Raw genomic sequence first — 27,402 nt, forward strand, 5'->3', positions numbered from 1 at the left:
GGGCCTTAAGCCCACCAGTTCAGTTTAGTTCCAGCTGCCTAAGTGGATACATAGCTGCATTTTTCTGAGATGGCATCAAGAGGCTACAATGGTGGCATTCCTGATGGGTCTCCAAGGTGGTTTTACCAAGTTTCCCTGCTATCTTTGCCTTTGGGACAGCAGGGACACCAAGGCGCACTACCACAGGCGGGACTGGCCACAGCGGACTGTGTTCTCTGTGGGGAGGAACAACGTCAAGTGGGAGCCACTGGTGGACCCCCAGAAGGTGCTGATGCCACCGCTGCACATCAAATTGGGCCTTATGAAACAATTTGTCAGAGCTCTAGATAAGGAGTCGGCAGCCTTCAGGTACCTTCAAGACTTCTTCCCTAAGCTGTCTGAGGCAAAGGTCAAAGCCGGTGTCTTCGTCGGACCACAGATAAAGAAGATCCTGGAGTGCAATGAATTCCCCAAGAAGCTCACTAATAAGGAGAAAGCGGCATGGAACAGTTTTGTCGCAGTGGTTCTGGGATTCCTGGGCAATCACAAGGCCGAAAACTATGTGGAGCTGGTTGAGACTCTGGTGAAGAACTACGGCACAGTGGGCTGTAGGATGTCCCTAAAAGTCCATATCCTTGATGCTCATCTTGATAAGGAATATGGGAGAATATGGGAGCGTACTCAGAGGAGCAAGGCGAGCGCTTCCACCAGGCTATACTGGACTTTGAACGCCGCTACCAAGGACAGTATAACGAGAACATGATGGGAGACTGCATTTGGGGGCTGATTCGTGAAAGTGATTTACAGTGTATTCGTAAATCTCGAAAAACTACTCACTTCTAAATCTATTGTAGCCATTTTTGTAATACATGTTAATTTGGATTCATATGTTGTTTTTTTCTGACTTTATGTGAACGAAAAGACACATTTGCCAGTTTTCTCATTGGAAATAGGTAAATTTCAAAATATCACTGTCCTGGTCACAAAAGCAAAGTTTGTGGGGAATAATAGCCATTTTCTATACTTTTGAGGCATAAGCAATTAGGAAATAACACTTACTACCCAGGAACAAAAATTGTGTTACATAGTGTTATATTTTGTGTGCCCAATTAATTGATTGCTATTTTGAGGCTTAACTGACAGCCCTAATACATACATACATACATACATACATACATACATACATACATACACAAACACACACACAGTGCCCTGCCATATTAAAATGAGAACCCCAGAAAAATAGTGATATCATCTGAAATACTCACAATACCTCCCCATCCATGGTATAAATATCAGCTGTTAGCATTGCGGATCTCAGAAGGAGTAGATTCATATACCTCTGAGAGTAAGTGCATGTGATATTTTACTTTACACAAGGTCATGCAACTGGGCAATCTGACTGTTGGCCAAGTAAGAGACTGATTGCCAGAGAGCTTGGGCTTTTGAATAGCTGTATGCATAACGTTGTATTGCATAAAAATTATCGTTGGGAGAGCCTGATCGCTGCACAGTGGAGGCCTGGACACTCATCGACAGTCACAAACCATGCACAATGAGCACTTGCTCACCAGGTCCATCTCAACCCAGGACAAAGCCTTGGACCTCACCAGCTCCGCAAACATGAGCCAACGTACAGCACAACGGGTCCTGCATAGACTGGGCTACAATGGGCGAGTGGCCTGACAGAATCCCCTTCTAACCCATGCAAATGTACAGGAAGAAAACACTGGGTCTGGCAGATGTTAGACAGATCTCTGCAGTTTTGAGGGACGGTTCTGATCTCTGATTCCATCTGTCCCAATTCCAACAGTTCAATGTGAATAGGCTCAGAATAGGAGGAGGGCTGGAGATGAATTTACCTGAACCAGGTAACTACAGACCAGTAAGCCTGACTTCTATTATATGCAAACTTATGGAAACTATAATAAGATCCAAAATGGAAAATTACCTATATGGTAACAGGGTACTGGGAGACAGTCAACATGGTTTTAGGAAAGGGAGATCGTGCCTAACTAACTTGCTTGATTTTTTTGAGGATGCAACATCGATAATGGATAATTGCAAAGCATATGACATGGTTTATTTAGATTTCCAGAAAGCTTTTGACAAAATCCCACACAAAAGATTAATTCTCAAACTGAACGCAGTTGGGATTCAAGGAAACACGTGTACATGGATTAGGGAGTGGTTAACATGTAGAAAACAGAAAGTACTGATTAGAGGAAAAACCTCGGAATGGAGTGTGGTAACCAGCGGTGTACCACAGGGACCAGGGGTCACAAATGGAGTTTAGAAAAAGGGGCATTCAGAACAGAAAATAGGAGACACTTTTTTACACAGAGAATTGTGAGGGTCTGGAATCAACTCCCCAGTAATGTTGTTGAAGCTGACACCCTGGGATCCTTCAAGAAGCTGCTTGATGAGATTTTGGGATCAATAAGCTACTAACAACCAAACGAGCAAGATGGGCTGAATGGCCTCCTCTCGTTTGTAAACTTTCTTATGTTCTTATGTTCTTATGAATTGTGGTTTTGCAGTTTTTACATTGTACCACATGCCATGCGTCCAGAATCTCCACTACCTGAAAGAGACGAGAGGGGCTCAGCTCCTTCTCTGGACTCTTCCGAGTCCTGACCTGAACCCTATCAAACATGTCTGGGAACACCTTGATAAATAATTTGCAGAAAACTACCTGCCAATGTGAATGAACTGCGATCAAAACTCTTCGAACTATGACAAAGTCTCGGCCAGAGTGCAATACAGAATCTCATTGACACCGTGCCTGCTCGGGTTCAGACCCTACATGATTCAAAAGGCCAGCTATAAGAAACTGATATGTTTGTTTCTGCTTAGTTTTGTGGTTATGTTGCATCACAGTTTGGTATAATAAATTGCACCTAAGTGATATTGTCATTCATACCAACTACATACCTTATTTATTCATAATTCAATAACTATTTGGACTATACAGTATTTAGATAAATATTGCTGTTAGTTATGTAACACAATATAATCCTTTATTAAAGCATATATTGTGTAAAAGAAATACTGTGATTCATAGATACAAAAGTAATCATTTTATCCATACCTGCAAGAGCAATAACAATATGTACCCAAGACATACCCTTAACCTTCGCTGTTGATAATTCCAACTAATGCTCTAACTGCCCTGTAAGAAGTCAGTGGGCTTTAGTGGTGGATGGCAGTATCAGTTTACCACAGTATATCTTGCCTACATGTTTGTTGATGTTTCCTCTTTGTTGAATTTGTAGGAAATGGCACCCTAAACAAGCATGCAGGAATCGATTTTAAACAGCTGTTCCTGAGCAACAAGATCAACGAAAACCATTCTGGAGAGGTGAGTAGAGAGCCCTGATCAGTGCATTTACCATTGTAGGTTAAGTGACCCAGGTAAAACAAAACCACTTGGTCATACCATTGCAGGTCAATAAGACTTCCATTTTTGTCTCTTAATTTCTCCATACTGAACTTCTTGTGTACCAAGCTTATATATGGCACATTTAAAAATTAAATAGAGCAATTTTCTCACACCCTTAAGTACAAGCACATGTTATTGCACAATTATATAAATTTTAGCTGTCAGCATTAGTCATTATTTAAATTGCTAAATCTAAACCTGGAAATGGAATGGGGAAGGCTAGATTAACCCTTTGCAGTTTATTTATTCAGCGCTTGTCAGGCATGTCAGTTTAAAATATTTTTTTCAGAATAAAACAGGTTTGAAAGGTTTGAATCACAAAAACACACTCAGTACTGTATCTCCAGCCAAGCCCCACCCCTTGTTAGCTGTATTTCACATACCTCTTTATAGACATGCATACTGATAAATCCTCTCCTGATCACTTGTTTTTATCACTAAACTCCTTAATAATACGATCCAAATCATTATTTTATTACTATAACATCTCAAAAAGCTCTGCAAATGTCTGCGATATTCTCTGAGCGCTGGATGCGGAAGCAGCTATCTCATTTTTTTCATGTCTGTGTTATTTAGTGGTGCATGGGACTTTAAGATGCGCTTTTTTGGGGTTTTTTTTTGGCTTCATTCGCCTCCTATCGGTCTCACTCGGCCATTGAAAGGTTTTCTTGGCTTTTTCCTCAGAAAAAATGACTAGAAACCTGTGCTTTATGTCTTTTTGATGATGTCGGACTGGAAAGGGAAAATTGTAATTTCGGACCTGGTCTGACATAGGACGGCAAACGGTTAAAATCTGAAAGAAAATGAGGCCTGGGTAGAAAAATAAATCAATTCACAGATAGAACTTGCTTGTGTTTGTGAAACAACGTATAGATTTAAAACAGGGTGTTGCCTGTGTGTTTATTTTCAGTACCAAACGGAAAAAAACAAACAAAAAGTCTAGCCTTCAAGCAGACCACCCTCACACAGTTTAACATGCTTAACTGCAGGCAACTGTCCCTAATTAATGGCATAATAGCCCATCACCCCCGGCTACACCTTTCCTTCCCCAATCTGCCACATATCCTCCCCTTGTGTGTAGCACACACAACCATTTCACAGCCACCCCCATCCCCCATAAAAACCCAGATACTTCCCCAAAAGATCCAACTGACAGTTTTGTTAATTTAACCAAGATGGGCATTGTTGAATCTGAATTGCTAGTTGCACGTCAGTTTCTTCAGAAGCAGATAAAATCAATTGCAAATGACACGTGGACCACATACATGGACCAACATTTCACAGCGTCCTTGAAGTGATGCCAAATGTTGTGAGTGTTATGACTTGCTTTGACTTTTGGGGCATCCATTGCTGTGTGTGAAAACTCTTTTTTAAAAGACAACACACAGAAGGACGCTTCACAACCGCAAAGTGCACCTCATCCTTTGAGAAGGATTTGACAAGTTCCGTGTTGTGGAAAGAAGGTGAAGGTTGCAGATTTACTGAGGACTTTTTGTTCACGACATTGCTAAGCTTTATGTTTTGCATGTAATGGATGTGCTTTGTTTTTTTAATTTATATATATATATATATATATATATATATATATATATATATATATATATATATTGTTTTTTTTTTTTTTTTCTGTTGATAGGAAAAACGAATAATCAAGAAAACGAGAAAAGTTACCACCTACGCGAATCCTTAGGGGGATCTGTAGACATTTTGTGAAACCCTAGTATATAATATATTATAATAATAATAATAATAATAAAAATAAAATAATTGTTGGTGGTGGTGGTTATTATTTTTGCCACTTGTTCTTATATTTAAATACTGGTACAATAAATGTTTGTGTTACACACACACACACTTATGATGCCTGTTGTAAATATGGCAGTTGTTGACATAAGTGGTGCAGATAAAAATGGTATTAGCCATGTACATATGTATGAAACTGCCTAGAACACAGAGAGAAAAGGAAGAGCTAACCAGCACTGAAATGTATATTTAAATTAAAAATGTTATAGTCCCATTAACCCAGTGTCAGTGGCAATGTGTTTAAAGTAAAATATTTCAATACATTTATATTGCACTGGCTGCTATGCATATTCTGCATTATCATATAATGATCAGACTATAAATAATATTCATAATAATAAAATGAGACTGGATTATTGGAAGGAGTGAATATCAAAAGATGTAATGGCGTTGTATATGTACATACATATAGTTGCAGTCAAAAGTTTACATACCCTAATGGAAATTTATAATTTCTAGAAATCTCTCAAACAAATAATTAGAGGAAAAATCTTTTGTAGCAAAGCTTTTGCTTTTGTGGATGTGGGAAAAAAAAAAAAAAAAGTTACACAAAATAGATGTCTACAATTATTTATTTCAGCAATTTTATTAGCAAAACTCCAAAAATGCTAATTAAAAAATATTCATATGCTGACAAGGAAAATTAAATTAATAGAAGTAACTTTAGCAATAATAACCTCTTTTGTGATTTTTGACCATTCTTCAATGCAGAATTGTTCCAGTTCATTCAAATTCCAAAGATTTCTCTTGTGCACGGCCTTCTACCCATACCAAAGATTCTCAATCAGATTTGAGACTTTAACTAGGCCATTGCAACCTTGACTTTATTCTTCCTTAACCATTCTGAAATATGTTTTGATGTATACTTTGGATCGTTATCATGTTGGAATGCCCAGTTACGCTTTAACTATTGCTCAGATCCGCCCCTTTTTTTCCTATTGGTCTCACTCGGCCATTGATAGGTTTTCTGTTCTTTTTCCGGAGAAAAAATGACTACAGACCTGTGGTTGACATCTTTTTGATGATGTCGGACTTGGTCCGATATAGGACCGTAAAGGGTTAAACAAGTTATGTAGCGGAGGGTTTCAGATGATTGGCCAATCTTTTGGTATTTATCATGTATTGGAACAAAATTTTCTGTGCCATTAGCGGAAAAACAGCCCCCATAGAAGGATATTAGCACCTCCATGCTTGACAGTAAGTATGGTCTTTTCACCAGACTTTCTCCAAATGTAACCATCAGCATGACCAAATAGCTTGATTTTTGTTTCATCACTCCAGAAAACCTTTGACCAAAACTCCTATCCGTCAGTCAAATGCCATTTTGCAAACTTTAAGCGATTGTTCTTGTGATCTTTTCATAAGAGTGGCTTTTTCCTATCCTGCAACCATTGAAACCTACACCATGCAATACTCGACCTGTGATTGAAATAGAAACCCCAGTCCCACTTGCAGACAATTCACTCTGAATATCTTTGGCAGTCAATGTCGGATTGTTATTAACCTTCCTCACAATTCTTCTACTTGTTCTTGGTGAAAGAACCTTCTTTCTTCCAGACCGAGGGAGCGTTGTGACAGTACCACGAATATTGTAGTTCTTGATAATAGAAACAATAGTTCAAATTGGGATACTCAAATGCTTGGAAGTCTTCTTCGTATCCTTCTCCAGCTTTATTGTATCCTTCTCCCGCTCTCTGCCTGCATTCAAGACATGGAGGCCTGGATGTCTGCCAATTTTTTTCAACTGAACAGTAACAAATCTGAACTCCTTCTACAGGATCTGAAATTCAACTTAAGAATCTCAGTATTGCTGCCCTGAACCTCGTGTAATTCTTGACAGCAACTTCTCCTTTTGATGCCCCCATCTCCACCGTGGTCAAATCTTCCTTCTGCCATCTTCGAAACATCTCCAAAGTCCATCCCTACCTTTCCCTCCCAGATATGGAGAAAGTTTGTCATGCATTTATCTCCTCTCGACTCAACCACTACAACTCTCTATATGGTGGTCTTCCGGCATGACCATAAACTGACTACAGCTAGTTCAGAATGCCAGGATCCTTACTAGATGTAAAAAACGTGATCACATCATGATTATGCGATAAAATATGTTCTGCCCAAGGTCTTCAGATAGCTCTTTTACTTTTTCCCCCACATTGACTTATTGGTAATGACAACAATCATCCTATGCCTAACCCTTTTATACTCGAAGAAGGTTCACCTACAATTCTGCATTTTCTAGACTTTTCTAGAATTAGGTTCCGCTTTATCATATTGAAATTTGTAGCACCTTGTGGTCAATACTGTCATAGTAGCAACACATATATACATTTTTTAATTCGTCTGATCTATTTCTTGTTACTTTTTTTTTTTTTCCTCATCCACAAAAGCAAAACTTTTGCTACAAAAGATTTTTCCTAAAATTCTTTGAGATATTTCTAGAAATTATAAATTTCCATTGGGGTATGTAAATTTTTGACTACAACTGTACTTTCTTACCTACCTACCTACCTAACATAAGGCTATTGAGTCCATAGTGTAAGTCTCTATCTTTCACCCGTTGTATAGCTGTGGAAGGGGCGCTGGCAGGGGAACGACATTGTTGTGAAGGTACTAAAGGTTAGAGACTGGACCACAAGAAAGAGTCGTGACTTCAACGAGGAGTATCCCAAACTCAGGTACCTCAGTGCAGCCTTCATAGTGACTGAACTTTTTTTTTTTTTTTAAATCTATTTATAGCTACATTTTAATCCTTTATTTATGTAATATAACTACCAAGATGTTTGTATATAAACAAGCAGTGGTGTAAAATTCATCAGTACCTGGAAGGAACAACTCATTCATTTCAAAATAAGCACAAAGAACTGTCTCTGTCTCTCTCTCATTCACTCACACGCTCTCTTTCTCTCCTTTTTATAGGATATTTTCCCACCCCAATGTGCTCCCCATGCTGGGAGCCTGCCAGTCCCCACCTGCCCCCCATCCAATAATCATCACGCATTGGATGCCCTATGGCTCTCTCTACAATGTACTGCATGAGGGAACAAGTAAGTAATGCACAGATTGCTACTGAGAAACGTGTGTTTTTTATTGTCATCAGTTCCACTCAAACATTGACGCTATTGGACAACCCCCCTGGTGATCAAATGGTGCACCACAGGCTGTCTCTGCCACAGACATTATGTCCCCACGATGCTCTAACAATATTGCGTGAACTAAAAATTGCTCTGAGTCGGATTTATTAATATGATAATGAACCCTTATTCTCTCCTCACATATGTGTGTGTGTAAACTGGGTATAAGAGTGTGGTTAGTAGTATACAGGGTCAATAATTCCTGTAGGTAACTGGGTGCTAATCCATTCAGGGTCTTATAAGTCAGAAGTTCCCAAATTGTGGGCCATGTAATCACAGGGGTATGAGACGTGTTTAGGGGGTGCGCAGGACAAATTAAGAAATGGTGATTTTTTTAAAAAAAATTTTTTTGGCATTTTCATAATACTTACTTACATAATACATAATACATACTTACATACTCCAGACAAAACTTTAAAACACATTGGGAATTCCTTCCTTTGTGGCATGAAACTGCGCGTAACGCTGGTTTGTTTCAGAAACAAAGAGTCTGTGCAGTACAAGACAACCATGCAGCTGAGGGGCACATTCTGTTCAGCACCCTGCGCGCACATTTATTGCAAACCATCAAGAGGTACCAATGAGAACAAAGATACATAGATACAATGTCGTACAGAGCCCTCCCCACCAATCACCATACAGCGTGAATTATATGTATTATATTTAGGACGTCTGTTTTTCATTTTTTATTTTTATTAAAAATAACATTAAAATATAAGCCTGTATTCTAAAAGTACGCAGACAGTTGATAGGTCTGGAAGTGGATACGTGACAATCAAAAGTTTGAGAATCGCTGTTATAAGTTAAAAGCAAAATCTTAAAATCAGTTCTAAACTGTACAGCGAGCCAAAAGAGGCCAAAACAGGAGTAATATGTTCACTTTTTCTGTTTTAGTCAGAATTCCAGCGGCCATGTTCTGAATGAGCTATTAGTGACACTACAACAATAGATTCTAGATCAAAGAAAGGCACGCGTTAGTCTTTCAGCATTAGAAATATGTCTGTTTAGCTATTTTTCTCAAATGTTTAAAGGATACTTTAGAAACTTTCATAAGAGTCTTGAATGATAAATCAGGGTCAAAGATGAACCACAATATTTTAATTTCTAGTTTTAGTTCTGATGGGAGGCTGCTAAGGTTTAACTCAAATAAACTGACATTTTTTAGTTGATTCTGAGGGCCCACAAGCATAACCACTATTTTATTAGAATTCAACGCTTGATGTTTGTGATACACATACTCAAATTGGTAATGCGTATTTGTACCAAATAAAAAGACACTGTCAAACACTGTAGACTTAAATTGATTAAGCCAGTGACACACATTTCTAGCTCTAATAGTATATGAAAAATTCCAGTCTGGGTTTCATTGGCCACAGTTATTCCCTTGTGGAGAGCAGTCACACACTGGCCCACAGATGGCCCAGGACTCTGCTTCCACTGTGTTTGGAGAAGATCAGACAAGATTGAGCTTGGGTGCTCTTAGTAGCCCCAGAGTTGCCCAGGAGAACCTGGTTCTCGACACTGGCACAGCTCCTGTTCGACAGTCATAGGAGCTGCCGGCACTTTCTAACCTGCTCAGCCAGGCGCTGGGGACTCTGTAGCATCCAGACCCAACAGCTCTGCAGCTTTGAGTCTGACCCCTGAATGGAGACACTTGAGCCGTCTTGGGTTATCTGACTGTCAGGGGGACTCTTCAGAATGCCAGAGCAGCATCTACATGCTCCCAGTATAGTTTACAAATGGGATGTATTCATGATGTGGTGACAGCTGCGTCGGTATCTCGACTTGCCATATTAAAATTGACTCTGTCTCCCCAGGAGCACACTTCCTGACAGGACAGTTTTTGAAGGGTGCTCAGAGGTTAAGACCCCCTAGAAAGGACCGTGTTCCTCTCTGGTGGCTTAATGTAGTGCTGGATGCACTTACAAAACCACCATTTGAGCCCCTATATTCAGCAGAGCTGAAATTCCTGTCTTTTAAAGACAGCTTTCCTGCTTGCTATTACCTCCTTTTATCGGGTGGGTGAAATGCAAGCACTCTCAATGGCGAAAGCCTGTTTATTTTTTGTGGCAAGAATGAAGGTTACTCTTTGCACTTGTCCTGCTTTTCTCCCTGAAAGCATTTTTGCTTTCCATGTCAACCAGTCAGTGGAACTGGAGGCCTTCCATCCACCTCCTTTCTAGCCTGACAAGGACAGAAAGTTCCATACGCTCTGTCCAGTTAAGGCATTGGCATATTATGTTTACAGCATCCAGAGTTGATGGCAATCCAAGTAGTTGTTTATTTCCTTCAGGTCTAAGTTCCACAGACAAGCCCTGTCTAAACAGCTGCTGTCGAGGTGGATTGCAGACACTGTAAAGATTGAACACTACACTGAACAAAAATATAAACGCAACATGAAAAGTGTTGGTCCCATGTTTCATGAGCTGAAATAAAAGATCCAAGAAAATTTCCTTATGCACAAAAGCTTATTTCTCTCAAATTTTGTGCACAAATTTGTTTACATCCCTGTTAATGAGCATTTCTCCTTTGCCAAGATAATCCATCCACCTGACAGGTGTGTGTCAGGTGTATCAAGAAGCTGATTAAACAGCGTGATCATTACACAGGTGCACCTTGTGCTGGGGACAATAAAAGGCCACTCTAAAATGTGCAGTTTTGTCACACAACACAATGGCACAGATGTCTCAAGTTTTGAGGGAGCGTGCAATTAGAATGCGGACTGCAGGAATGTCCACCAGAGCTTTTGCCAGAGAATTGAATGTTCATTTCTCTACCATAAGCCTTTCTCCAACGTCGTTTTAGAGAATTTGACAGTACATCCAACCGGCCTCACAACCGCAGACCACGTGTAACCACGCCAGCCCAGGACCTCCACATCCGGCTTCTTCACCTGTGGGATCATCTGAGACCAGCCACTTGGACAGCTGATGAAACTGTGGGTTTGCACAACTGAAGAATTTCTACACAAACTGTCAGAAACCGTCTCAGGGAAGCTCATCTGCATGCTCGTTGTCCTCACCAGGGTCTTAACCTGACTGCAGTTCGGCGTCGTAACCGACTTCAGTTGGCAAATGCTCACCTTCAATGGCCACTGACACGCTGGGGAAGTGTGCTCTTCATGGATGAATCCCGGTTTCAACTGTACCGGGCAGATGGCAGACATCGTGTATGGTGTCATGTAGGCGAGCGGTTTGCTGATGTCAACGTTGTGAATAGAGTGCCACATGGTGGCGGTGGGGTTGTGGTATGGGCAGGCATAAGCTACAGAGAACGAACAAAATTGCATTATATCGATGGCACTTTGAATGCACGGAGATACCGTGACAAGATCCTGAGGCCCATTGTCGTTCCATTCACCCCCCGCCATCACCTCATGTTTCAGCGTGATAATGCACGGCTCCATGTCGCAAGGATCTGTACACAATTCCTGGAAGCTGAAAATTTCCCAGTCTGCGTACTCACCAGACATGTCACCCACTGAGCATGATTGGGATGCTCTCGATCGACGTTTACAACAGCGTGTTCCAGTTCCCGCCAATATCCAGCAACTTCACAAAGCCATTGAAGAGGAGTGGGACAACATTCCACAGGCCACAATCAACAGCCTGATCAACTCTATGCGAAGGAGATGTGTGGCTCTGCATGAGGCAAATGGTGGTCACACCAGATACTGACTGGTTTTCTGATCCACGTCCCTACCTTTTTTTTTTTTTTTTTTTTTTCAAGGTATCTGTGACCAACAGATGGATATCTGTATTCCCAGTCATGTGAAATCTCAAAGCCATTAGGGCCTAATGAATTTATTTCAATTGATTGATTTCCTTATGAACTGTAACTCAGTAAAATCTTTTAAATTGTTGCGTTTATATTTTTGTTCAGTGTATCTAGCCAATCTACCCCCACCAGAAAAGGTCACTGGTCACACCACAAGAGACCTTGCAACCTCTTGGCTGTTGCAGACATTTACAACGATGCATTTTGGGCCACGCCTCCTACTTTTACCAGGTTCTACTGACTGAATGTCATAGATCAGCAGAACACTCATTCTGCTCTTTAACACATTTTTATTGTGTTCCACTTTAAGTCCTGGGGTAATCAGCCATACACACATACACTGCATGAGGGTGCTCCTCGCTCTACTGTAGAATGCTAAATGCAGTTTTTCTTCCTTATTAGCACATCTGCCGGTACTGCAAGTCCTTCACTTGCGACGGCTTGGGTATTGTATCCCATTTGGTAATGGTTACGTATCATACTTGAAAGGGAACGTTAGTTATTACCATAATCCTAGTTCCCTGAAACCATTCCCCTTCAAGGTCACTGCGTTCACTCCAGCACAGCAGGCCTGAAGAGAAAATGGTGCTGAGCTTTGTGCGTCACTATTTATTATTTATATTTATCTCCTGGGGTTGGAAACGTCTGACGCATACAGTGCACTTAAAGGAGTAGCCTTGATATATATGCTTGGGTAATTTTGGCTATAAGAGATAGATAATTTATATCTCATGTTTGGTAATGGTTACATTTCTACTTCAGTTGATTAGGGTTATAGTAATAACCTAACGTTCTGTATAATCGCTGAATGAATGATAACATAGACATTTATTTTTCTCTCTCTCTCTCTCTCTCAGACTTTGTGGTTGATCAGACACAGGCTGTGAAGTTTGGGCTGGACATCGCTCGCGGGATGGCGTTCCTGCACACCTTGGAACCATTGATCCCCCGACATTATCTCAACAGCAAGAGCATCATGGTGAGTTTATTTAACTCCACAGTGCCCCAAAGGGAAGCATGGAAAAAGGTGAAGAATTAGGGATATTAAAAGTATTAGGAAGTTTTATTCATCACAAAGATTTTATGTAAAAATACTCCTTTTCTGTGATGTTTCTGTTCAGCTGAAAAATATTGAACCTTGTGTCAACGATTTTACACTTTCCCTAAAGAGTTCTCTGCATTCACACTTATGTTAGTTTCTTTACTTTTCTGCTATAATAAAACATCCTGTTTTCATTGACACCTGTAAAAATGTTTGCTACTTTTATTCTTACAACATTATTTTTTCCCCAAGGGCGTAACCCTAACCCTAACCCTAGCCATAGATCACTTTACACATATACATACTGTATGCAGTTTGCATGATGTCATAAGACAATTCTGTCAAAGTTGCCATTCAACTTCTGCCACAAGGATTTTTTTAAAAAAAAAATTTCACAAACTTATGTCTAGACTTCTGCTCCTTATGATCAAAGTACTTCATTTTTAATAAAAAATATCCTCAGGAAAATTGCAAATCACTCAAATGTACTGTATACTTAGCGTTCTACATTTTTGGTTTTTATCTTAATACATTTTTCCCAGGGATTATTTTACAAATATTAACCATTTGCAGTCCGTTTATTCAGCGCTTGTCAGGCGCGTCAGGTCAAATTTATTTTTTACACACGCTGTTTATTTTACACGCGCTGTTCAATTTATTTTTTTTTTCAGTGTAAAACAGGTTTAAAAGGCACTGAATCGCAAAAGGACACTCAGTACTGGATCTCCAGCCAAGCTCCACCCCTCGTTCTCTGTATTTTTCACATACCTCTTTGTAGACGTGCATACTGATAAATCCTCTCCTGATCACTCGTTTTCATCACCAAACTCCTTAGTAATGTGATCCAAGGCATTATTTTATTACTGTAACATCTCAAGCTCTGCAAATGTCTGTGATATTCCCTGAGTGCTGGATGCAGAAGCAGCTATCTCCTTTTTTATGTTTGTGTTATTTATGTGGTGCATGGGGCTATCAGATACGGGTTGTTTTTTTTTTTCGGCTCATAATCGTCTCACTCGGCAAAGGTTTTCTCTGCTTTTTCCAGAGAAAATGACTAGAACCTGTGCTTTACGTCTTTTTTATGATGTCGGACAGGGTCCTACATTGGACTGGAAAGGGAAAATTGTAACGTTGGACCTGGTCCGACGTAGCACTGCAAAGGGTTTATGCATTTACCCGTCACGCTCGATTTCCGACTCCATCACCAGTTTTCTGATACAAAGCCCATCTCTTCAATGTTGCAATTTATTAGAATATCCATCACAGCAGTGGGGTGTTTTTTATTTTTTTTATTTTTATCCCCCCCCCCCCCCCCCCCCCCTTTTCAAATCAGTCTGTGCAGTTACACAGCGGTTCCGTCAGTTTCACCTGACAAAAATGCAGCCAAAACGAAACGAAGAGACAAGCTACAGTAATGTAACAGTTAATCATTCACAGTTTTAGACACTGATGTAAAATCTGTGCAAAAACATTTTTTGCTGTTGGGTCATTTATCAAGGAATTTTACATACTGCTACAATACATATCAGATTTAAAAGTATGCACTATTACAATCCATGTGTAGTCTCTTTGGCAAGTGATGTTTTCAGAATCAGATTGTTCTGATTTAAGATAAGCCACCTTATTTTAAAGTCTTTTCAGATATATACGGACTTGCATAAAGAAGGAAAAACAATGAGTAAAATAGCTGGCATCACTCGATTTTCAAGGTGTGGTATCCGAAGCATAACTAACAAGTACAGAGAAACATCTGTAATTGACAAACCCAGGACTGGAAGACCAAAAAGCTGTCTAATAAGGATGAGCATTACTTGAAGATAATATCCTTAAGGAACTGAAAGAAGACAGGCGTTGAATTAACAGAACTGGCTGAAGGCACAGGTGTCGTTGTCCATCCATTAGCAGTCCAGAGTACCTTTGACCATTGTTCCATAGTCCAATTTTCTGTGTTCTTGTGCATATTTTAGCCTTTTAGTCTTGTTCCTTTCTTATCAGAGGTATTCTTACTGCAATACATACTTTTAAGTCATGATTTCAAGAGTGACCTTCGTACTGTCGATTTGATGGACAGCGACACCTGGATTGCTGGATTGTAGATTAACATTCTTGGAGAGTATAAAAGGGTTAGGCTTAGGATGATTGCTGTCACTACCAATAAGTCAACATGGAAAAATGTAAAGAGCTGTCTGAAGACCTTAGGCAGAAAATTATTGTCAAAATGCTGGAGAAGTTATTGTTATCAAGAGGTACAAGACTAATGGCACTGTTACAATGCTCCCTCGGTCTGGAAGAAAAAATGTTATTTCACCAAGAACAAGCAGAAGAATTGTGAGGAAGGATAATAACAATCCGAGACTGACTGCCAAAGATATTCAAAGTGAACTGGCTGCAATTGGTGTCAATGGTCGCATGTCAAGGAAAACATCACAAGGACAATCGCTTCGTCGCAAATCAGCGTATGAGTTCTGGTCAAAGGTTTTGTGGAGCGATGAAACAAAAATCTAGCTGTTTCGTCACGCTGATAGTTGTTACGCTTGGAGAAAGTCTGGTGAGGAGAGAAAAGGAGGTGGTAATATCCTTCTATGGGGCTGTTTTTTCTCTAATGGCACAGGAAATTTTGTTCCAATAAATGATAAAATAGATTCCATAGCATACCAAAAGATATTGGCCAATCATCTGAAACCCTCCGCTACAAAACTTGGTTTAAAGTGCAACTGGACATTCCAACACAACAACGATCCAAAACACACAGAAAATCTACTTCAGAATGGTTAAAGAAGAATAAAATCAAGGTTCTGGAATGGCCTGGTCAAAGTCCCGATCTAAATCTGATTTGAGAGTCTTTGGTATGAGTTGAAGTCTGTGTACAAGTGAAGTCCTTAGAATTTGAATAAACTGGAACAATTTTGTGTTGATGACTGCATTGTGTATGCAATTGGTGCCGATACATTGACATTTTCTTCATGTGGACTGGTTCCAAAGACAAACTTTATGAATTTGTCGAATGGTATAATAATGTAGTAACATCTATAAAATTGACATAATACTAATCAATGCCCAATTGACTTTCTGTATGTAACTGTGATAAAGAGTGTAGGATCTTTGAATACCACGATAATATACAGAAACTCATTTAAAACAAGCACTTCCATTAAGCCAAATGTATAGAGTACGTAAGATCTGTAATCAAGAAGACTGTGAACAGAAATTATTAGATATGAGTAATCGCTTTTTACAATGAGGTTATCCTGATAAATGGCTTAATGATGCTCGATCTAAGGTTCAAAGTATCGATAGGTTTGACCTTTTAAAACCTTGTAGTAAGCCTAAAAAGACATTTTCGGTATTTTTCCCCCTCTACATATAATCCTGATAGTCGTGCTTTACAAGAGATTGTGCGTAAACATTGGAATATCTTATCTACAGATACACGTTTGAGTTAAAAGGGATAAAAATATACAAGACATTGTGGTTTGTTCCCTCTCCCCCCTTCTATAGTCCTATTCCAGGATGCTATCCCTGTTTAGGCTGTGCTCAGTGTAACATACTGTATTAAACAGATAGCTTTACACATCCTTTAACAGGTAAACTTTTTCCGTCAAACAAAGGATTACATCTAATGTAGTCCATCAATTGATTTGTCTGTGTGGCCATGGATATGTTGGCAAAACCCTTAGACCTCACAAAACTAGATTAACCGAACATGAAAGTGCAGTAAGACACGATGACCCCACATCCCTGACAGCCAGCCATTTCAGTGAGTTTGCACAGGATGTAAATTCATTGAAATGCGTAGGAATAGAAACCTTTTCTCTAAGTAGAAGAGGAGATGATGTTGCTGTTAAATTATTAAAAAAAATAAACTTTTGGGGATTTTTAAACTAAACGCATTAATGCCCAAGGGACTCAATGAAGACTCTGAATTATCTCCATATCTCTAGTTTGTTTCATTTGACTTATTTTTTCATTTTGGTATGAATGAGTATGTTTACTGTTTAACCCTTAATCGGTTAAACCTTAACCCTTAATTTTTTTCTACCCAGTTTCATGTAAATCGCATATTTTTTCCTTAAATCACAAAAAGTCCAGATTTAGCTAAATACTGTAAAAATGTGTACCACAAATTCAGCATTTAAAATCAGTCTATATCTTTTTCTTTTTTCACTTAGCGAGTGAACATTTAGCTGACATGTTAAACCTGGGTTTCTAACAAATAAATCAGTGAATTTAAGTATTTTGTTTACACTTGGCAAGTCAACATTTAGGTAACATTTCTAACAAATAAATCAGTAAAAAAAATACATGTAACTTAAATCTTTTTTTTTTTTTTTTTTTTTTTTTTGCTTTAAACTTTTACCTGACAGATAAACATTTACCTGACAAAAATCTGAAAAACATTATCGTTCAGCAATTAAATCTCCCGTTCTGGGAGTGCCACCGGCTTGTTAAACAGCTAATGTGATTATTATTATTGGTCAACATTATTACAACAAAGAAGCTTCATTTTACAGAAATACGAAACCAGTGTGTGGTGCTCCCTGTCACTTTGACTAAAATTAAGGTGAAATAAAGAGAGATAGACATACCATCAATTTCCAATTGTTCTGCTATTTTTTGACATGTGGCATCCTTCTTTTTATTGTCTTTATAACCATGGACACTGTCATCATAAAGAACATTTTATTTTTTTACTTTAATAATTTTTTTATTTCTGTGGTAATGTCTGCGTGAGCGAGACACTGATTGTCTGACAGCCACTGCCTTTGACCTTATTTCTGATTGGTCCATTGCGACGCGAAAGCGTGTAGCAAAATACAAATAAAACAAATGGATTTCTGTATTTACTTGCTTCATTCGCGCTGCTTTCGTTGTGCATTACTCCATTTAAATCGATAGTTTTAATTGTTTTTGATTCACAAGCTTGCATCCGGTGTGCATAGCTCTTTCACACGCAAGCCCATGCTCATTGACTCATTTGATTTGCATTGTATGTTGCAGAGCTGCACTTACAATCTGACTTTTAAGAATATGTTTGTTAACATTTATGTATTTAGCTAAAGCTGGACTTTTTGTTGTTAAATTTAGGGAAAAAAAATATTCAATTTACATTAAATCCTGGAAAAAATGGCTGTTTAAACATTAATGCTTCTTTTTTCACTTGTCACCACTGTTCACTGCAGTTTCACTGACACACTCACCAATTTAAATATAATTTCTCTGATTCTACAAATTCTAAACTGATTTTCAACAGCTCATTTGAAAGGTAAGAGCTTGGCCTAATTAGCTGTCATTTATGTATTTATTAAAAATGTTTTATCCTTTTAATTTTTTTTTTTAACAGAACTGCCCCTTTAGTCATAGTCTCGCGCCCCCTGTTTCCGCACCACTGTTCTAACGGAATGCTAAAGGCTGTTTATCTATCTGCCTTTTTTTTTTTTTTTTTAGCACATCTGCCGGTGCTGCAAGTCCTTCACTTGCGACGGCTTGGGTATTGTATCCCATTCGGTAATGATTACATTTTGTACTTGAAAGGGAACGGTAGGCTTTTATCATAACACTGGTTCCCTGAAATAGAAATGTAACCATTACTCTTCAAGGTTGCTGAATTCACTGCAATGCAGGAGGCCTGAAGAGAAAATGGGGTTGCATCTCCCATATTTATCTCCTGGGGGCGGAGAGGAGTAGCTTTGATATAAGTGCTCTGGTAATTCAGACTATAAGCGATATATCACATTCAGTAATGGTTTCATTTCTGTTTCAGGGAACCAGGATTATGATAATAACCTGATGTGGTCTTTGTTTGTAAAATGATGTCTCTCTGTCCCCCAGATTGATGAGGATATGACTGCTAGGATCAGCATGGCAGACGTTAAGTTTTCATTCCAGTGCCCTGGGAGAATGTACTCTCCAGCCTGGATCGCCCCAGAAGGTACGGCTGTTATTTCTAGGGCTAAGAATAATTATTATTATTATTATTATTATTATTATTATTATTATTATTATTATTATTATTATTAACATTTTTACTGTCATAGGGTTCTTGTTTGTCTTTTGTATTCTTCAATGTATAGGTAATGCTGAATTAAAAGTAGTTCATGTCAAAGTATATTCAGTCAAATTTCATTGTATATTTAATTTAACTAATAAAATACGAAATATTTACAAGTGATATTTTAATCTATCCATATTTTTACAAAGCTAGCTATATTAATATACTATGTAATTAATAATTGATTTATGTTACACATGACACAGGAGTGATGAAACATCAGCAAATTGTATAAACCAGTGGAGACAAACAAACTGCTGATGAAACAGTTTTGTGTTGTTCCGCACAGCTTCCTTTATTTGTGTTTGCCATGGCACCACATGGGCATGATAATTTTACCTTACGAGTTCCTCAGGGGGTTTCAAGCTCAATATAAGGTAAATGGGTAATGGGGCGATTAGAAGAAGAGAAAGCTGCAGTTTTGGGCGATTTTCTTGTATTGCAGATCCTGACAAAATAAAAAAAACCTGATTTATATGCAGACCTGCTATTTTATCATCTTCATATTATTATATTACTGTATTAATACAATAACAGTAGTCATAGTAATATATGTGGGACGGTAGTTTTTTTTTCAAGGAGTATTATTAGCTGAAGCATTAGACACTCTCACTCCCTCCCCCCCACCAACTGTTCGACATTGTCAAACTGATTTATTCGTGTCTCCTCTCTCTCTCTTTCTCTCTCTATCTCTCTCTCGCTCGCTACAGTTCAACTTTTTTTTTCTTCTTGGGACGTGTTGTGGTTGTTCCAACCTGTTTATTCTCTACCTGTTTTTTTTTATTTTTGTCTTTCCTATGACAAAATAAAACATTATATTCATTTTATTTACGGTAAAAATAATTTTTCTGTATCCGTTACATACGTACAAACATATATGTTTCAGCTTGTTTGTACGCTGTACTTGTAATAATCAAGTGCATGCAGTAGGACCAGCAGTGCATTTTAGAACTCACTACTCAAAGGGTTAAGAACATGGATTTGAAAATAATAAAAATGCTTGCCGTTTTTCTTCAGAAACTGTCACTGTATTCCCTTGTGATACTGCAAGATTTATTTTTTTAATCTTCTGATAGGTTATAGACTATATTGCCCGTCCGCTTTAAACTGGCACATTCCCGAAATCAGCTCTGTGATTCCTATTCATTTGCAGTATAGTTTGTGTTGAATATTATTTTTTAATACAATATAGGCCTCTATATATACAGCTCTGGAAAAAATTGAGACCACTGCAAAATTATCAGTTTCTCTGGTTTTACTATTTATAGGTATGTGTTTGGGTAAAATGAACATTTTTGTTTATTCTATAAACTACTGACAACATTTCTCCCAAATTTCAAATAAAAATATTGTCATTTAGAGCATTTATTTGCAGAAAATGACAACTGGTCAAAATAACAAAAAAGATGCAGTGTTGTCAGACCTCGAATAATGCAAAGAAAATAAGTTCAGATTCATTTTTAAACAACACAATACAAATGTTTTAACTTAGGAAGAGTTCAGAAATCAATATTTGGTGGAATAACCCTGATTTTCAAGCATAGCTTTCATGCGTCTTGGCATGCTCTCCACCAGTCTTTCACATTGATGTGGGGTGACTTTATGCCACTCCTTGCGCAAAAATTCAAGCAGCTTGTTTGTTTGATGGCTAGTGACCATCCATCTTCCTCTTGATCACATTCCAGAGGTATTCAATGTGGTTCAGGTCTGGAGATTGGGCTGGCCATGACAGGGTCTTGATCTGGTGGTCCTCCATCCACACCTTGATTGACCTGGCTGTGTGGCATGGAGCATTGTCCTGCTGGAAAAACCAATCCTCAGAGTTGGGGAACATTGTCAGAGCAGAAGGAAGCAAGTTTTCTTCCAGGACAACCTTGTACTTGACTTGGCAAGAGTGACAGGATGCACGTGTGGTGACGTCAGGCCAGAGTGCAGGAACAAAAGCAAACCAGGTACTGCAGTCCAAAAAGACGCGCTGTTTATTTAATACAAAAATAAGTAACATATTTAAACACAAACAGTGCTCACAGAGCAAAATAAACATTCAAACAAAAAAAAATCACCAACACAAAATAATAATAGGATCCTAGGTCAGACTGTGCAGTTGCTGTCACTGTTCCTAGAATCTGTTATTAGGCTTCCAAGCCAAAGGCGGGGAAGCCTATTGTTATTGCTGTGTTTATTATTATTAGGCTTCCCAGCCTTTGGCTTTGGTTAGTGCTGTGTTTATTATTGTTATTTTTACACCAAAAGTTTGTTGCAGAGTCATGAAAACGCATGCATAAGTACATGCTTGTGTGTGGACAACCAGACTGGCATCCCCAAGTGGAAAAAGTTCACAGTTTGGCCACTAGGCTAGTTCTCGTGAAAATATTGGACAATTTTCAAAACGACAGAAACTATTTAAGATGGAGATCTGACAATGTCAGTATGTAGCGCATGAATGGCCTATAAAAAGAAAGCGTTGAAACAAAATCAATTGGATGGATGGTTTTCTCACCCTGTTGGATTTGAGCAAAATATTCAAAGATCATCTTGTCTGAAATGGCAGTGTTGATCGGCACCAAAATTATCATGTTTGCTCATGACAAGGTCCTGTCTACGGTTTGTAGAATCATAGCTTTTTCGTTAAAATACATGGCTGCAGCAAGCAAAATAACAATTTCACGAGTGCTATATTTACATATATTAAAGCATAAATCCATACTGCAATAGACTAGAGACATGAAACTGAGTATGATTATAGAGGGTAATGTGAAGTACTGTCGATTTCTAAATGGCGTGTTTTGGTTACATGGTTTGGCAGCCATATTGATAATTTAAAAACTACTTTTATGACCCTTAACAAGAACAGTGTTGCACGTATGCTCTTCAGTGTTGGTACAGTTGTGCGGCCCATTATAAAGTAATAACCGCTAAAATCGAGAGCAGACTGGTCACATAGTTTGGCGGCCAAATTGGAATTTACGTTTAAATTTATCTCCTAGGGTGTGCCGATATAGTCAGTTATAATGGAACACGTAAAGGAAGTCCATATTTGCTCTATGAAAAATGCCATCACCTGCGACCTTTGACCTCTCCAAAAGGTCAAGCTAAAAACTGGCTCCTTGCACCTCAGGGATCACAGATAGAGTATGGTTCATATGGAACACTGTCACAAAGACGGCTGTAGTGGGTGACGTCAGACCAGAAACAGGAACCAACACAGAAGAGATATTGAGATGATGATTCAACAAACGGAAAAATTGTAAGACAAACAAAACACAGGACACGGCTCTTTAGCCAAAATAAATATACAAACAAAACTGACTACACAGACAAACATGGTGAGCTGGTATTATTTACTATAACTATTATTATTATTATTATTACCTCCGTCCCATGGCTGAAAATGCTGTCAATTCCCCTGCCGGTAGTGGCACAGCTGACACCATGGTGGTCCACTCCCACAGCGGAAAGGCTGCTGAGGAAGGTGGTCTCCTGACCTTTCCCCCCTTCTCAGCCAGCAGCTCCCTCCTGTGGGACTCCAGTCACAAGAACTCCTGCAGCGAAATTACTGCGGGGGAGGTGGTCTGACCACTCTCCCCCTTCTTCATAGCCGGCAGCTCCCTCTGGTGGGCCTCCGGCCACACTGACCCCTGTGGCCGAGCAGAGCTGACGGTGACCCCTGGCAAAGCAGTTCCGGCGACCCCAAGCGAAGCGGAGCCGGCAACCCTAGGTGAAGGCAGCAGTGGACCCTCAGGAGGGGGAGCTCCACTTCTCCCTCGTACCCTGCAACCGGTGGCTCCACAGGCAATGCGGAGACAGAGGCAGTCCCAGGTGATGCGGAGCAGCAGGCCATCCCAGGCGAAGCAAGGCGGGCATCCTTGGGCGGTGTCGTGCGGGCATCCCCGAACGATGACGGAGTTAGGACCAGTCGTGGTGCTGTGGTTGGCCACTGTGGCAGTGGCTGCGGCGATGCTAGCCCTCTTTGTGGCTGCTGTGGCCGGGCTGTTTTCCGCCGTCCTCCCAACAGCAGACTATGCAGTGGCTGCTGAGGAATTCCAGCATCACGTCCTGGTCCTTCTTCTGGTGAAGGGAGAGGCAGCTCCTGCTCCTCTCCCAATGGTGGTGATAGAGGCAGCTCCAGCTCCTCTCCTTGTGATGGTGGGGGATGTGATACCAGCAGGCATTCACCCTCTGCTGGCGGAAAAGGACCCAGCAGGCATTCACCCTCTGCTGGCGGAAAGGGACCCAGCAGGCATTCACCCTCTGCTGGCGGAAAGGGACCCAGCAGGCATTCACCCTCTGCTGGCGGAAAGGGACCCAGCAGGCATTCAGCCTCTGCTGGCGGAGGTGGCGGAGGAAGAGTCAGCTCCTGCTGCTCTGCTCCTGCTGGTGGAGGCAGCGGCGAAGGCAGAGGCAGCTCCCACTGCTCTGCTCCTGCTGGCGGAGGCAGAGCCAGCTCCTGCTACTCTGCTCCTACCAGTGGAGGCAGCGGGGGCAGAGGCAGCTCCTGCTGCTCTGCTCCTGGCGGTGGAGGCGGCGGAGGCAGAGGCAGCTCCCGTTACTCTGCTCCTGCCGGTGAAGGCGGCAGAAGACAGCTCCTGCTGCTCTGCTCCTGGCAACAGAGGTGGGAGCTGTGTATATTCTCCTTGCGACGGAGGTGGGAGCAACCCTCGTTACAGGGGGACTGGTGTCGCATTCCCTCACTTGCAGGGGACTGGTGCGCCTCTCCCTCCTGCTCTGGAAACAGCGGTTGGACCTCTCCCTCTGGTGTGGGAGACCACAGCGACTGCTCCACTCCCTCTGGCGCTGGAGACGGCCCCTTCCCCTCTGGCTCTGGTGGCAAAACCAGCAGGCCTTTTTACCTTCGCTGGTGGAGATGGGACCTGCAAGTAGTCTCCCTTCAGCCCAATGAGGATGCAGGTAGGCATGGCTTCTCCTACTTGGAATGCAACCTGCTGGGGCAGTCCCATATCGGCAGCCAAGTAGTTGATCACCAGGGCTGCCAAGTTCACAAAGGGCACTGGATAGTAGTGTTGTTCCCAAATCCAACACCCAGTCCAGCATCTTCTCTGTCTCCTCCCTCCTGGGCTGGGGATGCTCCAGGACGTTCAGGCTCCTGCCTCTCAGGCTGTGGAGGTGAAACCAGCAGACATTCTCCCTCTGCTGGTGGAGGTGGGAACAGCTCCCTCTCGGCCCTTGGACACTCGCAGTCCCCCTGTCTGGGTGCTGGACACTCAGTCGTCCCCCCGTCCCCCGTCCCCGACTCGGCATTGGATGCTCACGGTCCCCCCGACTGGGCACTAGTTCCTCCTCTTCATAACTGCGGAAGGGACAGCTAGAAAAGTGATGCCCCTGTTCGCAGAGGGGGCACACCGGCGACAGCTGGTTGTATCGCCCTGAGCTCCTAGACTTCAAGTGGAACTCCTCTGTGTCCTCCTCCTGTTCTCATTGCTGCCGCTTTCCTCTCCTGCTTCTTCTCCCCATTTCTTTATAAATTTTTTTTCCCCCACACAAAAAAAACAATTTTTTTTTTTCAAAAAAACCCAAAACTGCGGTTCCAGCTCTGGTCTGCGTCTAGGCGGCGCTGGTAATCTCACGATGATGCCATATGTCACAAAGACGGCTGTAGTGGGTGACATCAGACCAGAAACAGGAACCAACACAGAACACAGGTTTTGAAATGGGGAAGGCGCTGATGCGCAGTTTTAATGATCAATCAGACAGAAAATTAAAAAGGTTGTAACAAAAACACTGACACCAAAACAGGACATGGCACTTTAGCCAAAATAAATGTACTAACACTAAACAGACAGAAAAACGAGTGGACGAACGCTAAACAAGTACTGTGCTGGCACTTCCAGCACGCTGTAGCAATTGTTATATTTTTAACTTAACTATCCTCTCTCTCACCCATTCTCCACTCCCGAACACACAATCCCGAGTCTCGGTACAACTGCACGTAAATTAATGAAGTGCTTGCATATTATTACATTTTACCTGCATGTGAAGTGCTGTGCAATTCCTGTGCCTAAATACAAATATACATTTTAAACACTTGTGCTTGTAACCCATATTATATCCCGTGTACCAATGAGTATACACCAACATTAACACACTACATACAACATAAAACACAAATAAATAGTACAGGGGCGGGCACTTTGCCATAGGTTCCCAGTCGGGTGGGGTCCCATGACCACCATCTCCTCTCACCTCTCTCCCATCGCTGCTGCGACTTCCTTCCCATCCTCTTCATCCTCACTCCACAAGTAATAGAAAAAAAAATGGAAAAAACTGTAGTACCCTTTTTGCAGTGTAGTAACCTTTTCTGGCCTGGGACCAGGAGGCACTATAATCTCACGGTGGAAACGATGTGTGACAGGATATGGCTGAGTGGTGACGTCAGGCCAGATGCAGGAAGAATAACACGCACAAGGTACTGCAGGGCAAAAATATGCGCGGTGCGCCATTTATTAAAGACAAAAATTTAATATTTGAACAAAAAACACTGCTCACAGAGCACAAAAGAAAACAAAACAAATCATGAACACAAAATAATAATATGATCCTAGGTCAGGCTCGGCAGTTGCTGTCACTGTTCCTACAATCTGTTATTTCAGATTGTTTTCTCTCCTCTCTCCCTCCTGTACACTCCTCTGTACACACCCACCCGGAACATTGAGAGCTGCAGGCTTTTTATATCGTGGCCAAGGGGTTTAACTAGCTCATAATTACTACCCCTCGGCCACAATCTGCATAGTTTATTTAAATTATTACACTGGCAGGGGACGAGCTGCCAAAACACACATACACACACAATGCTCTCGACGTCTTTTAAATAAATACAACAAATACATAATACACAAATACAAAATAACACAGGATCGGACAGGGGGAGACCCCGTTCTAAAAATAAATAATTAAATAACTGTACAGGGCTTCTCTCCCTGTTAAAGAAAGCTAAACCTCAAAGTAGCTTTAGAAATAAAGGGGGAAAACTTCTAGCACTTTCGATTTTTAAGCAGACAAATCAAAACCCAATACTCAAATACATAAAATAAAACTTGCTAGCAACTATAAAGGCTTCCAAGAAAACATGGTTCAATCATCACTAATAATCGCTAATACAGCTCTTTATGTTTCCTATAATTAGTTAATGGGGAACTTAATTTGTTTCGTATACAGACCATAATCTTATGCTGAAGTTTAAGTGCATTGATCAGTGTTAAATACAGCTGAGGAGCTATAGGCCAGTTTGTGGGTTTTGAACATTAGCAGAGGTCAAAGGTTAATGACATTTTTTTTATAGCGCACATTTGACTTCCTATACGCGTTCAATATAAATGATTGCCGTATCTGTGCTCCTTAAGGTCTTGGTTTTTACCAGAAATGTTCATTTTTGACCCTTGGCAGAGGTCAAAGGTCATGGGTAATGACATATTTTTAATAAGAAAATATGACTTCCTGTATGTCTTCCATATGACCCATGACTATCTGTGATTCCTGAGGCGCAAGGAGCCATTTTTTAGTTTGATCTTTTAGAGAGGTCAAAGGTTGCGGGTGATGACATTTTTTCATAGAGCACATATGACTTCCTATATGTGTTCCATTATAACACTATTTGAATAACACTGTATTGTTATGGGTCATAAGTCGTTTTTAAATTATCAGTATGGCCGCCAAACCATGTGACCAAAACACGCCATTTTGAAATTGACAGTACTTCTCATTACCCTCTACTACCATACACAGTTTCATGTCTGTAGTCTATTGCAGTATGGATTTATGCTTTAATATATGTAAATATAGCACTCGTGAAATTGTTATTTTGCTCGCTGCAGCCATGTTTTTTAACAAAAAGCGGGGATTTTACAAAACTTAGAAAACCTTGTCCTGAGCAAAAGTGACAATTTTGGTGCCGATCAACACCTCGGTTTCAGACAAGAAGATCTTTGAATATTTTGCGCAAGTCTAACTCGGCGAGCAAACCAACTGTCCAATTGTTTTTTTTTTTTCAATGTTTTCTTTTTATAGGTCATTCATGCGCTATATGCGGACATTGTCAGATCTCCATCTTAAGTCAGTTGTCGACAAGAGTTTTGAAAGTTGACCAATATTTTCACGAGATCTAGCCTAGTAGCCAAACTGAACTTTTTCCACTCGTAGACGCCAGTCTGGTTGTCCACACATA

General features: G+C 40.5%; 1 protein-coding gene across 2 annotated transcripts in view; it reads left to right on the plus strand.

Moving 5' to 3' along the window:
* ilk (integrin-linked kinase) overlaps positions 1-27,402 on the plus strand; it is a 98,416-nt gene that overhangs the window by 57,045 nt on the left and 13,969 nt on the right. For both annotated transcript variants that reach the window (XM_041258754.1, XM_041258755.1), the window contains exons 7-11: positions 3,255-3,340; positions 7,790-7,899; positions 8,141-8,268; positions 12,990-13,111; positions 19,004-19,103. In XM_041258754.1, coding sequence (XP_041114688.1) covers positions 3,255-3,340; positions 7,790-7,899; positions 8,141-8,268; positions 12,990-13,111; positions 19,004-19,103 — 546 coding nt within the window. The remainder of the gene's footprint in view (positions 1-3,254; positions 3,341-7,789; positions 7,900-8,140; positions 8,269-12,989; positions 13,112-19,003; positions 19,104-27,402) is intronic.

Source organism: Polyodon spathula, chromosome 9 (assembly GCF_017654505.1).
Source record: "Polyodon spathula isolate WHYD16114869_AA chromosome 9, ASM1765450v1, whole genome shotgun sequence".
NCBI classification, from domain to species: domain Eukaryota; kingdom Metazoa; phylum Chordata; class Actinopteri; order Acipenseriformes; family Polyodontidae; genus Polyodon; species Polyodon spathula.